Source organism: Octopus sinensis, linkage group LG8 (assembly GCF_006345805.1).
Source record: "Octopus sinensis linkage group LG8, ASM634580v1, whole genome shotgun sequence".
NCBI classification, from domain to species: Eukaryota; Metazoa; Mollusca; class Cephalopoda; order Octopoda; family Octopodidae; genus Octopus; species Octopus sinensis.
Window position 1 is genome coordinate 36,465,280 of NC_043004.1, and position 20,000 is coordinate 36,485,279.

The following is a 20,000-nucleotide window of genomic DNA, read 5'->3' on the forward strand; positions in this document are numbered from 1 at the left end:
TACAATAACAACAAAAAACAAATCTTAGACAACAATGAATATTAAACAATAATATTGCACTCAGAAACAGGTGTAGTTCATGTTAATATTTTCATAATGCCTAATTAGCAGATTAACATTTAAATTTACTCAGACAGTTTGGCTTTGAAATTCAGTTTTATATGTTGGTACGAAAAGGGAAGACGCGTATTGTAAAACTTCTGCGGGAACTATTTTGAGGAGATGGAATATTCGATTAACTTTTAAGCGGTTGATTAATTGCAAGATCAATAATGGATTTGTGAACACTTGCGAAGAAGACCTCTTAGTGTGTATCGCACCCTGGTCAAGGAAAACAAATGAGTTCTCAGATGCTGAAATATGATACGCTGTCAATCGAAAAACAGGATGAGTTGATGCGATGTGGGCTTCTGGGGAAGACTGACATAAGCCAAGACAGTCCAAAAATATATTTACATAATTATTTATAAAAGACGATTACAGGGGTTAAGTTGCTATACATTTCTACACCCGCCATTGCAGGGCAACATTCAAAGGCTTTAGTGATATGCAAATGCATAAAAGTAGTCAAGATTCACTTCAGTTCTGTTGATTCCTTCGCATGTAAAATTGTGTTTTATTTAAGAACTTATTTCCTTGCCTATATGTATAAGTCAATACAATCAACTTTGTCTGCGATTCAATTTCTCGTACAAGCACACGTACCACACATGTGACCAGATTCAGATACATATATGAAAGAAAACTGCAAATTTGTCTGTGTCTGTGCATATATATATATGACACACTATGATATATGTATGCATACATAATGTATATCAGAAATAGATAGATAGATAGGCAAAAGAGGTAGACAGATATACATATTTATATATATGTAATATAGAAATTCGTATCTCTCTTTCTTTCTTCTCTCCCCTCCCTCTCCCTATTTCTCTGTGTGTATATATATATATATATATATATATAATATATATATATATATATATATATAGAGAGAGAGAGAGGAGAGAGAGAGAGAGTGAGAGAGAGATGTGTGTGTCTCTATGATTGGCCGCTTTTGTGGGCGTTGCTCGTGGTGCTCTACCTCCACTCCCCCCGCCCCCACCTACACCTTCCACTACCACAGATTGGTGCGAGCTACTACGACATTCTGTAAACTGCTAATCCCCAGGATAAAGCCAAGTAGAATCAATAACAATATAAATATGCACTTAGCTTCACAATACACCAATGACAGTTAATCAATAGCATTCGCAGAGTGCAGCGATCGTAAAATGCTATTGCATGCCCAAGTTTTTGCTACCATTATTGCTGTTGTTGTTATTATTGTTGTTGTCAATAACATTGATACCGAGGAACCGTGATGATAGAGCAAATGTTAGAGAGCCAAACAAACTTGATTGGTTTCAGTGTTCTCGTCTTCCTTGTTTCAAATTCACATCAAATGTAGTTAAGTCTTTCGTTCTGAATATAACAATGAAGTAGAATAAATGCCATTTAAATGGAAAGTTTTTTTCTTTCTTTTTCAGTTTACCAATTTCTTTAAATTTTAGGAAGTTAATTTGACAGAGATATATTAAATAAACAGATGAAAGAAGGCTTGCAAACCTTCTCAGACGTCGATATGGTCAACGATCCGTTAGAAATTCTGTAGATAGGAGTTCAAAGTGTTTGCACTTTAGCGACTGATCAGATATTTTAAGAGGAAGAGAAGTGAACAAGTCAAGTATTACACAGTTTTCCACTTCAGACTTGAATATTTAATTGAGACATTGGATGAAAAGATTGTATTGACTAGCTAATGGTTTTAGTGGCTGCTATGTCTTCGTAATCAGTCAGTGGGACTCTTTTGGATACAGACTAAAATATTTTATATGTAACAGCTATACTAACCCAACTATTTGAACATTTTCCCAGCATCTATACTATCTCGGCTACTTGAGCACAACTCTAGGAGTTATAGTGACTCGGCTGTTTGAGCAGGACTTCAATATGGAATGCACTTATATTGTACTTTCCAGTGTCTGCAGTGGGTTCATCAAGAATGAAGGCAAAGGGAACAATTAGCATGTAGAAGGCACGTTTTGTCACATTACAGTTATTCAGACATAAACCTTTACAGAGAAGAGGTTTTGTTGTGAAAAGTTCATGGAGAGAGATACATTTCTTTCACAAATATAATGAATATGGTTTGGTGACGGTCAATGCAAGGTGAGGTTTTTTTAATCATTGTTCCTCTCAGTAATGCTTGAATTCTGCGAGATGATTAAATTTTAGGAGGCAAACATCCCTATAGAGTGAATCAACCACGAGTGAAGGACGATATCCGCGTATAAATGTTTACAAATACCACAAAATATTAATAAAGGAAAAGAATTATGGATGACTTATCAGAAGCTTGGTGAGCATATTATAAAACGTGGGTGAGATACAGTAGCGCGGAAAACATGCTGGAATGAAACGGCTTGGATGCAAACTTTGAAACCATGAGTTGGATTACGCCGACGGGTTCGAAGGTCTGTGAATGTAAATATCCTACTGATCTCTAGTATGTGATGGGTAGCCTAACACCGTTATGTGATGTTGATTTACAAGACTTTACACGAAACATTAATGGCCTCAAAATCACAGATCATGGTAGTCGCTAGTTTCTTCAGACACATCAAGTAAAAAAATCAGTCCCTTTCTTTTATCATCTTCCTTCCTAATTCAACTGCACAGACACTTTTCTCTATGTTGTATCCAATTATTATTTTGCATATTTTTCAGTTCATATTTTCCTGCAGTTGTATCAAAATGTCATACCAGATCTACAAATTGCTTTTTATTGTGTCCGGTTAAATCAATAGTCTTGGCAAAACTGACGTTACTGGTTTCTCAATCTTCTACTTCAAAATTTCTTTCAAAATATCCAAGCACTTTCATCATTATGGAAAAACAATGAAAAGGATTGGTAAGAGAAGACACTCTTGACTTACACCAACTATTTCTGAATATCCGATTAGATAACGTTATATCATTAATAATTGGTAAGCTGGTGCTACGTGTTCGTACATTCCACCATACTGCTTAACAGCACACATGTTTAGTCAATGAAGATGAAGTCAATGAAGGTATATCTGGCGTCCCAGGCATTTTTTTTATATTTTGTAAACTAATAACGTTACAGATCTGTCGAATATTATTTCTCCTTTCTTCTGAACCATCCCGCTTCACTCGATATTATTATCGTTGGCTTTACTTCAGCAGGGAAAACAAAATGCAAAGCTTTGCAGAAGTGCCTAATTAAGCAATCTGTATTGTTTGTTTGCCCACTTTAAATTAGCTAAGATATAACGCTTTATCATATCATTTCAATGATCCATTCTCAACGTTTTCTTTTCAGAGAATCTCCGTAACATATTCCATTCATTTCTTTAGCATGTCTGCGTCTGTATTGCCTCTCGAGGAATTTATTACATCTTAAATTCCTGATTGACTGCGAAACTTTCAAAGTTATTTCGTGTCCTTGCTAGAGAAAATTACCCTCCTTAAATGTTTTATAGCATTCTTCTCCACCTCTGTTTTGTGTTTGTAAAGCTACTCTTGGTATTTGATGAAAATGTAGGGGTTCTGTCAAAGGAAGCCTACAAATGCACATTTCGGAGAGTATAATTTATCTTATCCCTTTAACCATTATTTTTCATTAAAACACGGTTATTAGTTACTCGGAAAAATTTGTTAAATGTTTGAGAAATACAAAACTAAGATAAATTTTTAATTTTACGTAATGTTTAACGAGGAAAAATTCTTCGATGTTTAAATATTGAAGTTAGCATTAGTAGTATAGAACCTAATACTTAATTACATACATACATGTATGTATTTATACATACACATATATTCATATACACACACACACACATATATATATATATATATATATATATACACATATATATAAATGTATATTATACGCATCCATATGTAGATGCATGCATACAACTTTACATAGATACATGTCTGTGTGTTTGCTTCGCGTTATAAAATTCAATATTTCACTATTCTAAATTCAAATCCTTTAGTATACAATTTGTAACAACTTATAAAGGCTGTCGTTACAAAAATTAAATATTTCAAGTCAGTCGAATATATGCGACAACCACGTTAGGCAGAGCTCCTTAAACGCATGAAACCCATTAATACTTAATGAATGCTCCTAATAATGGGAATATTAAGTATAGCACACTATTTAGCTTGGTCATTCATCTTATTGTATGCAACAACTACTAAAGCGGATTAGCACATTTTACATTAATCTAAATCAGAAGGGATTTTGCACAAACTGTTTTCCTTAAGATAAACGTTTTCTGTTTGTAAAGTTTAGTTTTCTAAATGATAAATCTAAAAATGTGTTTTTACAACATCAATAATCAATTAGATAAATGGCCGACATATTCCATAACACGAGTTTTATCGTAAAATTTATATTCACTAAATAATAATTTATATTTACTTATGGTTTTTACTGCAAGTATTTTTTCAGATTATTTCTCAGGACTGCTAGGAATCGGTTGAATCAATTTATTTTAGAAGTAGTTTTGCCTCCGCATTTATATTTTAGATTTCGCACGTTAAGAAATGGTTTTTAAAAAGGGTTTTCAATGACACAGAAACCAGTTTGCCAGCTAACGATAAAATTAATTTCAAATCTGGACGATAATTGAAGCCCTGCTTGTATGAGTGACCAGGACAGCACTGGCTGCGCTTACATGATTGGCTTTTCTTGTTATATGATAATAACAAAAACTTTGGTGTCAGTGAATCTGTTGATATATTTGTGCGATAAGAGACAAAAAGAAAGAAAGCGAGAGGAGTGAACTTGAGAGTGAAAGACAGAAATATGAGAGAACATTTAAACAAAAACTGTCTCTTAATTAAGTGAATAAATAGGTTGTATATTTTTTATTAATCAAACGCAGCTGTGGTATTTACTGCTAGGCGTCAAAAGTCAAGGGAGATTGCTGATTGGTATTAAAACAACCAACGAGGAGTTACAATGAGTTACAGACTTAAAATCTCTTCCAGCACCTATTATCATACAACAAAATATCCTTGTAATAACTCGAGGAGAACGACAGAACGAGTCAGAGATATTATCAACAAAACTAGTGAAGTACCGTTTACTATTCTTAGAGAAACAGCAGCTTTGTGACTTTGTACCTCATCACAGGATAGATTTCAGTTTGATTGGTGGCTACAAACCATACTCTGTCAACAAGGCCCTCGCTGCAGAATTGAATAAAGAATGGCACAAATGCATAAAGAAGAATGAAGCACTCCAATAGAATTCATTAGAAGACATAACAGGGTTGTTGCATATCTTCATGGGAAGATGTGTAAGGAGGCAATGGGACTTTAGAAGAAAATAAATGGAAGTTATTCTTTGAGATACGAAAGTAGAAATGGAGATGAAAATCTGATCAGACTGAATTATAGCAGATTCGTATTATAAGAGAGAGAAAATCTGAGTAATAAACAGACTGGATTATACGAGAGAGGAAGCGCGCGCGCGAGAGAGAGAGAACCTGCATTATAACATGTATTATAAGAGAAAGAACCAGAGAGAGAGAGAGACCGACATTCAGTTCTTGTGCACGAATAAATGACGTTTGTGCAAATGGCAACAATATCAAAATAAAAGGAGGTTTATAAACTTTTCAAATATAAATAGTTGAAGACTGCTACAGTGGTGGAATATGAACACAAGAATAGCTCCAGTCATTATAAAAGCGCTGGAATTTTGGGGGCATGGAACAAAAAAGAAAAAAAAAAGATTTGCCTGAAAGACCTTTCATAAGTTCAGAAAATGGCAACCTTATGCAGCGCACTTATTATACATAGAATATTATGAATAGACTCAGAACCGAAAGGTATTTCAAAACACTAATGATTCTGCCAAACAACAACTGTGATGACGATGATGATGATAAAGATAGCGCTACTAGATATATATATCTACACATATATACAGATGTGTGTGTACTTACATATTTTTATATATATTCCTACATATCGTTTATCTTTGATCATTTACTTGTTTCAGTCCTTAGACTGTGGTCGGTTATGCTAGGGCAGAGCCTCGAATTTTTACTCGAAAGAATTGACCCCAGTACTAATTTTTCTTTAAAGCCGGGTACTTATTTTATCGGTCTCTTTGCCGAACCGCTAATTTACGAGGACGTAAACGCGCGCACACCAGCTGTCAAGCGGTGGTTGGAACTGACAAAGACACAAAGACACACGCGCACACATACGACGGGTTTCTTTCACTTTCTGTCTACCGAATCTACTCACAAGGCTTTTGTCAGCCTGAGGCTAGCTTAGAAGACACTTGCCCAAGGTGACACGCAGTGGGACTGAACTTGGAACCATGCGGTTACGAAGCAAACTTCTTACCACACACCACGTCTGCTCCTCAGACATATAAATATACAGACACATACAAATATATGCATATACGTGTGTGTGTGTGTAAGAGATAGAGTGTGTGTGTGTGTGTATATACATATACATGCATCCACACATACACACATATACATGTATATGTAAATACACACACACATAAATACATACATATGTTCACACACATGCATATATGCATTCATTCAGTATTTATTGACGTAAACAACATGGCCTGACCGCTGTCGCTATTAGCTTCAATGGCTACCCCCCATTTGGCGTAGCTGTTGCATAGACCAAGTATCGCCAACAATATTTATCTCATACTAAACATTAATCTTAATGAAATGAATACCTCCCCAAATAATTTGTTTGACAACCATAGCACTAGTCGTTTCATCATAAATAATTAGAGGCTTTTATTTATTCATGCAATGCATGTTTTGGCTATTTCTTCTAAACGGGAAATTATAGAAGACAGAAATCAAACAGAAGAGGGGGAAAAAAATACAACATTGACCATCATTATTCGAAAAAATGCTTTACTTCTTTCGTCTCCATCTTTCACTCCTACTTAATTTCTTCCTTTTTAATCTCTTCCATTCACACACACTCCCTTTCACTCCCCCTCTCTCATTCTTTTCTCTCTCTCTCTCTTTTTATCGATATCCCTCACACTATCCCTATTTTTCTCTCTTGATGTTTTTTTTTTCTTTCTTTGCCGCAAACAGTGGAAATAATTGTTTCTGTATGTCGTGCTATATAATTATCCGTTGACATGTTACCTACGCATTTCTTACGGAAGTCTGCCTGGCTGCACAACCTAGAGCTCTCTGTATTTGCTTCTCTTTAAGAAATAAACTCTCTCTCTCTCTCCCATTTTCTCTCTCACGCGTACACATGCTTTCACACACAGACTTACACACACGTACATATGTATAGTTATTTTATGTGTGCGTGTGTATGTTATGTAAATATATCCTTCGGGGGCCCTAACTCACGTGTCTTCTAACTAAACACCTTAGGGTATATTTACATCACATTTACATTATATATATGTATATACACACATTGATATTAAATATATATATATATATATATATATATATATATATACAAAACATAAATATGTGTGTGTATGCGTATGTGTGCGTGCGTGTGTATTATGTAAATATGTTTTTCAGGTACGACTTCGCGTGTCTTCTAATAAAACAATTCACCTTTTGATGGACCCGTCCATATGAAATACGCACACATGTATATGCAAATAATGTTATATATATATATATATATATATATATAAATGCATATAAATATGCATATATATATATATATATATGCATATAAATATATACATATGCATATAAATATATATATATGCATATAAATATATACATATGCATATAAATATATACATATGCATATAAATATATATATATATGCATAAATATATGCATATATATATATGCATACATATATACATACATATATATACATACATATATATACATACATATATATATGCATATATATATACACACATATATATATATATATATATGCATATAAATATATATATGCATATAAATATATATATATGCATATATATATATATGCATATATATATATATATATGTTTATATGCATATATATATGTGTGTGTGTGCTTGTATGCATATATATATATATAGGGCAAGAGGAGTGCAGATAGCACATAACTATTATGACGAGCCTTGATGAATCGCTTTTTTTTTTACTCTTTGTGTTGATTCCAATAGAAAATAAGCACGCTTTGTGGCATACGGGAAAAAAATAGTTTGATAGAAACGGTTGGAGGTTGAAAGGAAATAAAGCTTATATTTTCAACTTTCTTTTTTGATTGTGATTCAAATAATCATGAAAATACCATAAAATCGGTGCTTATCGCTCACACTACTGTAAGCCTTGATTATCAAGAGAATTAGAAGAGAATGTTGGACATGGGCCAGCTAGAGAACGTTCGCAACTAAATAAATACGATACCTATGGGAGGAATATATGATATATGCATATGTTACCGCTGCCAAATATGCTCGATAACCAAAATACAGCGACTCTATAATTGGTTATGAGTATTGCTACATGCGAAGGCAGATATTTTTGATGCTCGCTAATTATATTGCTCTTTCCATCGATTCAAATATATCTAGGCCACAATAAAAATAGAAACTTCGCTCTTCGTCTCATTAAAATGCTTCTTCTTCATATTTTAGACATAACGAAAACAACGTCTATGATAGCAATAATAATGATAATTCTTTCTACTGTAGGGAGAACGTCTGAATGTTTGTGGAAGGAGGCGAGTCCATTACATGGAACCCATAATTCAAATAGTACTTATTTGATCGACCCCGAAAGAATGAGAGATAAAGTCGACCTCGGCGGAATTCGAATGTAAAGGCGGATGAAATGCCGCTAATCATCTTGCTTGGTGTGCCAACGATTCTGTGAGCTCCCCACTTTAATAACCATAATAATAATAATAGTTTCAAATTTTGGCACAAGGACAGCAGTCTTGGGATGGGTACCAAGTAGATTACATCGACACAAGTGCTCGACTGATACATATTTTATAGACCCCGAAAGAGAAGATGGAAGGCAAAGTCGACCTCGGCGGAATTTGAACTTAGAACGTAATGCCTCGAAGAAGAAGAAGAAGAAGAATTTTTGTTATTGACACAAATCCGGCAGTTTCGAGAGAAATGCTTTGGTCGATACGTAAAATGTTGAAAGCAATGTCTGACGCTCTAATGATTATGCTCTTCCACCTTCATATAACAATCGTTTCTAATATAAGCACAAGGCCAGCAATTTTAGAAGAAAGGATAACTCGATTCAATCAACCGCAGCATTACATAGCTTATTCTATTGACCTCACAGGCATGAGACACAAAGTTGTCTTCGGCAAGATTTGAACTCAACTTGTAAAGAGGAGGGAGATATACCACAAGACACTTTCCACCGATTCGGCCAATTTGGATCCCTTACACTAACAATTGTTTCAAGCGGGCAACAAACTCAATCTTTCGGTATGGCGGGGGGTGACTTGACTTCCCCCGGGGGGAACAGAAGGAAATTTTGCCTCAGCAGCAAATAGTTAGGAGCCGGATTAATTTATTACAGGTCCTCTAATAATTCTTCCAAATCGTCCTTCTAATAATAATAAACCCTTTCTATTATATGCACAAAGCCTGAACATTTGTAGGAGAGGGCTAGTCCATTATACTGACCCCAGTGTTGATCTGATACTTATTTTATCGAGCCCGAACAGATGAAAAGCAAAGTTGGCCTTGGCTGGATTTGAATTCAGAACGAAAGAATCTCATAAGGAGCATTGCATTTTCCCCAAGAACTTACAACAACGTGTAGGGGATAAAATTTACATTAAATTGAAAGATCTGACAAGAACATCATAATATACACTGAGGTATATCGATATTTGGTTATGTAAACACAGATAAATTCCGCAAAAACAAATATAAAAGGTAAATAGAGAGGGAGACGGGGAGAGAAAGAGATTCATAGACACAAGATGATATGTAGTACAGGAAATAGGAACAACCCACACACACTGGGTTAAGAAAGCGCAACTAGGGTTAGATGAGACTCACAAATTTAGACAGCTTCTACCCAGTGTACTTTGTACGATCACAAAAGCTCCACCAAAAAATCTGGTCTCCGAATGTTTAGGAACCGCTTCCTTCTGGAGGTGTGGTGTATCTTTTCCTTGACTTATGTTTTTATCGGCAGTCTATCCGAGGCCATTGATCTCTTCATTTTGTATATTATTTTCAGTTTCTTCTTTCGGAAATGTCTTGAAATTGTTCATCAGTTCCTTGTTGGCTATTTGAAGAACTATGAATTTCATGTTTTCTCGAGATGTGTTCTTTATTCCATGTCTTACAGATGTTTGACGGGAAGGCACTTTTCTTTTTTCTTTTTCTCACTGTCTCCAGTAGTTTAGCACTTCTGTCACACACACACACAAATCTCTTTCTCATCGTCTTGCCATGATAAACTGATGTAGCTGACTACAGCTGAGCGAGATCCTTGGATTTCAATTTTGGACACTGAGAACAGGGTGTTTTTCTGTTTTTGCTATACTCGAAGTTACACACGGTGGTGTGCCACTGAGGACTTTTTGGAAAGAGAAGCTTCTCGAATATATTTGCTGTTTGAACTAAGCTACCCCACTTCCTCCGCTTTTTATAGCTCCTTTCGGGGAAATGCCCTCCACTGGCTTTTACCGTCATACATATGAAAGCTGGGCCCTGTAATACCAGTTTTATAGCCTTTCTCTTTACAGTAACAATGGGCACAGTTTCGAGACGCCTCTGTAATCTTCTGATTTCGTCAGAATCTATAGGAAGAACTCCAGCCGACAACACACCATTGTTAACACTCGGTGCATTGGGCCACAAAGGTGACTGCTTAATATTTTTTCTTTGAATTTCTTGTGTGTAAACACATCTATTGTATCACTAAATTATAGGCAAGCGTCTGAAGCACAAATTTTGCTTGTTTGTTTTTTAAAGTTTTGCTTTCTTCTGATAAATTATTAGTATTTCTATCATTTCTCTGTATCACAGGTTTTGTACTATTAATTATTTATTATTATTATTATCATTATTATTATTATTTCAATATAAATAAAATTGACTCTGGATTTAGTACTCTCCATAGACATGAGCACTAAGCAAACTCCTCTGGTTATTATTGTCAAGGATTACTATCTGAAGTGCCTCTTCAGCGAACTATCTATCCTCCCCCATCACTACCACCCTCATTACGACATACGATAGTCTAGCTCTGAAAGAGAGAAAGTATTAATATATCGACGCCTAAAAGTAGATAATCGGATGTGGGACGGAGAAAGAATCCCTGAAACAATAGGTAGAGTCGGAGTGCTTTAAAAACATATGCATTTGTGGCAATGCAGTGAAAATATGAAATAATAATAATAATAAACGACGACGACGATGAAGTTGATGATGATGATAGTGATGGTGATGAGGAGGATGAGGATGATGGTGATGATGAAAACAGCAACATCAACTAAAATAGTAACAAAAAATGATTTTTATATATTGATTAAAGTCTATTTTTGAGTTGAACAATTTAAGTTAGTGAAGGAAAGGCGAAAACAATTTTAATGATTCGATTCTCGGTTTGTTGACCTGTATGTTTCGGCACGGTTGAATGGTTATTGATTAAAGCTAGACTCAATTAGAAACAAAAGTACATTGTAGCACTGAAGCGAGGCAGATAAATGATAAAATAATTCTACTGAATACCAGATCAATGATGACAGGAAATGGTAGAGAACACTGGTGTTAGGGATAATGCTACATCACAATCAACTTTCATTAATTTCTAAACGTATTTACCTTTGCTTCTACGGGAATTCTTCAACTGAGACATGAGTTTTCATAGATCTTTTTTTCTTTTTACCGCAGTTATCTTTCTGAGGTTCATTTTCATAAGCAAAAGGTGACGATTTTCTTCATCCTTTCCATGTAGAGTATTTAATTCCGTTGTGGTTACAATAAATCTTTTTTTTCCTGGGCAAGTCACCAGTGGATCATAGCGACTTTTCTCAAAATTTCTTGTTTATAATCCCACGAGTCAAATAAACTAAGTCCTGTAGAATACACATTCAAACAGAGGAGACCGAAGGAAATTCTAAATGATAATGTTCTGGGTTGAATGGTTAGTTAGGGGTTTATAGTGGACACGCTATGGACAACGAAAGATGTAGAAGCGACTGAGACAAAATCACTTGGGTGGACATGATATGGGAGCAGCAAACTCTCGAGTGTAGAAGCTAATTACGGTAGAAAAGACAAAAACATGAAACATCTTATCTGTACCCAAGAAGCTGAAATGTTCTTGCAAGTAACTCTCTGATAATTAGTCGTGTGGGTCCTCCTTGGATCCTCGTGGCGTAGGGTGTCTCTGTGTGTAGCAACAACATCGCCTTAGGTGGGAGAGCAGTGCTCCATTCTGAATCGCCCTTGAACAAATTTTGAAATTGTTTACCGCTCAGATATTTTCTGGTCAGAGAAAGGCCGGCTTTTAAGATGCAATCCTTGCTATCTTCTAAATGTCCCGTTGCCAGAAGAGGATCCTATCATGTGATATAATCGTTGTCGTTCTAGTTTAGAGATGTTCATGTTTAAAGAGGAGAAAATGCCTTAATACTGTCATCATCCATACAGTGATTACGTTTGTTTTGCTGTTACAAGCAACGCCAGTGGAGGGTATTTTCAACATATTTGATCAGAGAACGAATACATATTTGACAGGAGGAGTCTAGTTAATGCTTGGATGTGGAAGTTTAGAGAAGAATGGAGAGTAGTAGTACCTGTATTAGAGAAGACGTTGTTTAAGATGAAAGGAAATATGTCTTTGCTGTATAAGAGGAAGACTGTGAAGAGAAAATATGTAACTGATGAACAATAGACTTGATAGAGAGTGAGTATCGGAAAGAGATCGTTCATCGCCTGCAGCGTAAGTGCGATCTAACAGGAAGGCAAAAATCCACGAGTGAAGGAGCAAAGACCATCGTGGATACAGTTTTGATATGCGATTAAAGTGCGAGAACGATATATTTATGTTAAGGGCAACTTAAATATATCTTGACAAAGAAAATTCAGGAGCTCCAGCGTAAGTGGCTTTACGAAAACACAGGCTTTAAAAAAGGAGAATTACAATGAACCACTTGCAGTGGATTTTAATTGCCATATTACCCTATTAATGTAAACTTAGTCCTTCTTCGCTCAGTATATGCTATACCAAGAAGTAGAGTCTATAACATGAGGAACAAATACCCCCTTGCATCCAATATAGGGAGGTTTGCTATTTAAACGTTTATTCGCTGAGCCAAGGATAAATGCCCGTTGTGTAAGAAACTATGGCAAGGATTTGACAATGTATCTAGTGATATTCACAGAAAAAAAACATTCAGATGGATATAAATCAGACATGATAGTTACTCTGAAATAAATCGGTTTATATAATGTAAGAATAATTTCAAAAACTAGGCCATAAAAAGACTTTGTTCCTGAAATAAATAAATACAATTAAGTACTTATAAAAGAGAAATATAAAAAAAGCAAAGTTATTTTATTTACCTCATCTTTTTCATCTATTTCATTCAACATGACAATAGTAGAAGAATTGTGGTCGTATATTAGGCGCCAGAAGTCTACAACTGTGTTAGGGAGTGTCATCTGAGTGACGATGAAGGCATCTCGCTTCTTGTAACTCTAAAAATATATTGGAACAAAACGACATTGATATGTTTTCAGAAGGAAAAAAAAAAAAGAAACAATATGTTGAAATATGAAGAAACGAAATTAAAAAGAAAATATATATATATATTTATGTACTTTGAAATGCAAAACAGAATTTGTTGAAGTTAGATGCTTTAAAAAATGGTAGAATGTTGAAAATAAATAACAGAAATGCATATAAAGAGATCATTAAATTTTAAATGGCACTCCGTCGGTTACGACGGCGAGTGTACCAGTTGATTCGATCAATGGAACAGCCTGCTTCAGAGATGAACGTGTTAGTGGCTGAGCACTCCACAGACACGTGTACCCTTAAAGTAGTTCTCAGAGTTATTCAGTATTACTCAGAATGTGACAAGGCTGGCCCTTTGAATTACAGGTAAAACTCATTTCTGCCAGGTGAATGGACAGGAGCAACGTAAAATGCTTTGCTCAAGAAGACAACGCGTTTCTGGGAATCGATCTCGCAATCATAAGGTCGTGAACTGAATACCACAACCACTAAGCTATGCATCTTCCCAAGTAGGTCACAACTATAATTAAATCTTCCGTCGATTCACCAAAAATTTCAAAACAAGTTATAAAGGAAAGAGTAAACTAGAGCTGCAGTATTAGTACTCTCTTAAAAAGTGTTAGAGGGTTGTCTACGTACAAACTGTGGAGATGTGAGATTTTGCTTTCCATGCCGCAGCCAATTGCCTGTTATTATCTGAAGTTAGGGGAAACCCTTATTTCTGTAAAGGAGGCTGAAGTAGCATGAAATAAACGTTTCTTTTTAATAAAACGCGCCGCTATTCCACGAACCAAGCCCGGTCGTGACCCTTAATATGCTTCCTCTTTCATACACACATATGTGTCTGTAATTTTGCGTGTGTATGTATATATATAACATGTAATTTAGATTCAGTTGAATTGGGTACTTAAATTGAGCCACCTTTTTAGGACGAACTAATTTGCACACTCAGATGATATTAGGTGATTATCAAACTCTGCACAGAATTTTTTCCACCCGATATTCATGCAGTGTATGCAGATGGCACGATCCAACTCAGTGAATAAATCTGCTCTTGTTTGTTCAGACATGTACTTTACATAAAGAAACTTTCCAAATACGTCCGAAGAGCAGATGCCAGGGTAGGTGAATAAAATATGAGTAACAAAGATGTATAAGTTTCAATTCATTACGGCCGTTTCGAGCGACTCCTTTAATAGATTAATGAAAGCATTACATCATTATAAAGAAAACCGTTCTCATCAGATGATTGCATAGAGCTCACTCATAAAGGACAAGTTAGATATTGAAATATATTCATATCTTCAATAGAGAGCAAATGTTTACAATGATTTCGCTGCTAAATTTTCTTTGGTAGAATGAAAAAAGGACAGTACAGCGACAGAAAACTTGTCCTTTATGCTTGAGGTCTATGCGGTCATCTGATGAGAACGGTTTTCTTTATAATGATGTAATGCTTTCATTAATCTATTAAAGGAGTCGCTCGAAACGGCCGTAATGAATTGAAACTTATGCATCTTTGTTACTCATTTATATATATATATATATATATATATATATATATATATCTATATCAGTGTGCGTGTCTGTGATAGTTGTGTTTGGAGATACCATTATATGCGCCAGGGTTCCAAATCGTCCACAAATTACACCTAGTCCTGCTACACTGAATATTAGAAGGGATTGTTAAGGCGGGGATGTATTTTATTCTATGTTTGACTAATCAGGAGCAGTCTAATATGAATCAACAACATTAACAACATCAGCGACAATATCGTCACGAGCGCCTACATAGCTACTCTACTTGCTAGACTTAGTAGCTACATCTCTCTTAAATCACACCCTACCTTTTTCAAATGGGACACAGATAATGTAATATAAATAGAAAATGGAAGAATCACGTCTAAAATATTTTGATTATAGGACTTGTGTATCAGAGCTGGGCTTAAAAAACACCAAAATGTATCAACGAAAATAAAACATATGTGACGAAGCTGAAATGACAAAAGGAAACTTTGATACTTACGTTAAGGAACACTGCATTTATATAATCATTGCTCTCGTCAGCAGGCGTTGTTAGATACGGCCGACATCTGTTGGCTGGAACGAGAAAAAAGAATTTACCGATAATTCCTCGTTAATCGAACAAAATACAGCAATGAGAAATTATGGTAATTTTCTGTCATAACCAGAAAAATACATTATTCGGAAAATAGAAACCAATGAGGAAGTCTCCGTCACATTGATGACCTATAGTACACATAAGTCAGCAATGAATGACACATTTTTAAGTGACATACAATGGATTTTAATAGAAAATCTCCTTGTAATATCATGTTAGAAAAACTATATTCAAAATGGCATCATCGTAATTAACGTCACAAATCACAGAATTCCTAATAAAGGTAAGTTAGTATTAACTTGATGTTTTTTCTAAACCCCAGATGCTACAATTGTAGCATATGTTTCTGTCCAAACGGAGTTCAATTTCATAGCAGCTAAGAAAATGTTCGTCTATTTGCTCCGGTTACTAAGATGAAAAAAATAAAGAAAGAGAAAATAAATAAAGTAGATAAAAGTAGTTAAAAAAATATAGGCAAGAGAATAACGTTCTCAACTCATTTTTTCCTGGGGGATATGGATGTTGGTCGGTACTTCCATGAAGGGACAGGTTTTTAGTTAAAATCGCAGGTAAATCCAGGCTCTCTCATATAATATATACATGCTATAACGGAACCCTTACACGGATCCCGAGATCCAGCCTTAGCTGTGATCTTGGGACCTAATGGTTGACCAAATATAGCACTTACCCAGCGTGTCTATTCGTTTAGATCACAAGTAAACTAAAACCGTCATACCCTCTCTCTCTCTCTGTATATATATATATATATATATATATATATATATATGTGTGTGTGTGTGTGTGTGTGTGTGTGTGTGTTCATATGTATGTAATGTAGATAGGTTGGGTCATTGGATGGATGGATAGATAGATAGATATGTATGTATGTACGTACGTACGTATGTATATAAAATATTACAATAATAAACGCGCAATATAATTATTTCTGTATTTATATTTCCATTCCGAGCTATGCTGCACAGGCAAACAGATGGATTCCAGATATTTATAGATTATGGGACTCTTTTTTTTTTTACTTTTCATTTTTGCTATGGGAAGGGATTGTAAGAATCCCACTCAAGACTTTCCCATTTATGGAGAAAGGGACACTGTAAGGGATATTCCACGTCTCTTCTCGCAGTGTAATATCGCCAATTTAGAGAGAAGCGAGAGATAAGGAGAAAAGGGAAATTATAAATATAGAGGGAAAGATAGAAAAAGACGATTCCATTAATTAGATTCTACTTTATTTATCGACTGCAGAGAGATAAGGTGCAAATATCTCGCGGGCAGGTTTCAAACTGATCATCATAGGGTTCCAGATCTTTTAGTCTTTTAAATGACTTCGAATTCCCTGTCGTTAAATAATCATACAACATTTACATTCCACTTTTATATAATTTGAAATAAAAGCAATTTATCTATTAACTAACAAAAGGCACTTAAGACCACCAGTTAGTTATTGATATTTTTAATCAATAATAGTTAAACTAACATAAAAGTTATACGCGAGCCTGAGAGAGTGCATCACTGAGCTGCTAAGAGTGTTTTACACCTTTTCCCTAAGCGAGAATTTTTCTCCATTGTAAACTGTAGTGATGCTGCGTTCAGAAGTTAAAATATGTCACAAACATATTTAAGCTAACCTAATGTTTGTTTAAATATTTATATACACTTTTACAACCATTATATAGCTTGTATATTTCGTTGTTTTCTTTATAACTTTAGACAACAAATGTCTTGTGTGTCTATGAGTGTGTGTCTGTGTGTGTGTGTTTGTACGTGTGCGTGCGTGTGTGTGTATGTATGTATGAATGTGTATGTGTGTACGTATGTGATCGCGTGATACGTTCTCTAGTAATACAAATCTAGTCGCCCACAAAGCTGCATCGTTACCTAAACTGATTTCTCGCGTTCACTCGACGACACCCACGCACGTGTCAGTATATAATCGTATGTGTCATTTAGCTCTGTGCCTTGTACTCCTTCCTATGAGGGACGAAAGAAAAATGAAACCTTCTGAGCATTTTCAAAATAATCATCGCCAGCAGCAAATAAAATCAGATCGTTGTTCATTAGAGAAATAAGCGTAAATTTTTAATTTTATAAAGTTTTGTTTTAGTACAAGTCTTGTAAGTCTCTCAATCAGCAACTGTCATTAAACGGATAGTAATGTCCGTTAATTATATGCCGTTTCCTTTTTCATAATACAAGTGTTGTTAAATATATTTTCATAATAAACCATACAACCAGCAGTAAAGTATTTGGCATTCCGTAAATTGCGAAACAAATCTTTATAAAGCATGTGTTGTAGGACAGATTCTACTTTCACTGCTGACAGAAAACAATAAAATTCTGACACGTTAGCATCAGTTTCGATGCCGAAAACAAAATTAAATAGAAGCTTATCGTTTTCCCATCCTCCACCACATCAATTACTTAGAACTTAATTTAACTTCTGTGTGATCTATTAAAGTAAACATCATACAGCGATGACGTAGGGTTTGTAGGTTCGAAATTGTATGCTCCGAAATTGTTTACATAATTATGCGAATTTTGAAAAGCATGAATGTTACAAGCCCTCATTCGATTAGTCTATAAATTTCGGTTCTTTAATGCAATTTATAAAATATATCACATCTGCACAAAAATGAGAGACTCTACAAGAAGCAGAAAACTTCATTTCTCAAAATTTCTGTCCATTAACTGACAAATGTCATGCGAAATTAAAACTGACATACATAAAGAAATTTAATTAAAATATAGTAGATTCTATTGGAAATATTAAAATCAAGTTGCTTTTGAAATCGGTCCAGTATCTACGCACACACACAAATGTATATATATATATATATATATATATATATAATATATATATATATATATATATATATATTATATTAATATATATATATATATATATATATATATATTATGACACAGTTATATTTGAAGACATACACATGTATATCTGTTTCTTTGTGTGTGTGCTCATGTTTCTGTACACACGTTAGTTATGACTTACAAACCTATTCTATGTATGCGGGTTTATTTTTATGCTTAATTTTTCCATTTTTCATCTTCTTTTGAGTTTTGATCATATATATATATATACACGAATATATATATATATATACACACGAATATATATATATATACACACGAATATATATATATACACACACGAATATATATATATATATATATACACACGAATATATATATATATATATTATATACACACGAATATATATATATATATATATATATATATACACGAATATATATATATATATATACACACACGAATATATATATATATATATACACACGAATATTATATATAACACGAATATATTTATATATACACGAATATATTTATATATACACGAATATATATATATATACACGAATATATAATATATACACGAATATATATATATATACACACGAATATATATATATATACACACGAATATATATATATATATATATACACGAATATATATATATATACACACGAATATATATATATATACACATGAATATATATATATATACACGAATATTATATATATACACCGATATATATATATATACACACGAATATATATATATACACACACGAATATATATATATACACGAATATATATATATATACACGAATATATATATATATACACGATATATATATTATATACACGAATATATATATATACACGAATATATATATATATACACACGAATATATATATATATATACGAATATATATATATATATATACACACGAATATATATACATATATACACACGAATATATATACACGAATATATATACATATATACACACGAATATATATACATATATACACACGATATATAATATATATATATATACACGAATATATATATATATATACACGATATATATATATATACACGAATATATATATATACACGAATATATATACATATATACACGAATATATATATATATACACGAATATATATATATATATACACGAATATATATATATATCACGAATATATATATATATACACAAATATATATATATATACACGAA

At 33.8% G+C, this 20,000-nt stretch overlaps 1 protein-coding gene across 6 annotated transcripts in view; it reads right to left on the reverse strand.

The window, feature by feature from the left end:
• Positions 1-20,000, reverse strand: part of LOC115214792 (receptor-type tyrosine-protein phosphatase T) — a 426,610-nt gene that overhangs the window by 43,653 nt on the left and 362,957 nt on the right. For all 6 annotated transcript variants that reach the window (XM_036505346.1, XM_036505347.1, XM_036505345.1 and 3 more), the window contains 2 exons: positions 15,818-15,891; positions 13,617-13,751 (listed from right to left, as the gene is read on the reverse strand). In XM_036505346.1, the coding sequence (XP_036361239.1) occupies positions 13,617-13,751; positions 15,818-15,891 (209 nt within the window). The remainder of the gene's footprint in view (positions 1-13,616; positions 13,752-15,817; positions 15,892-20,000) is intronic.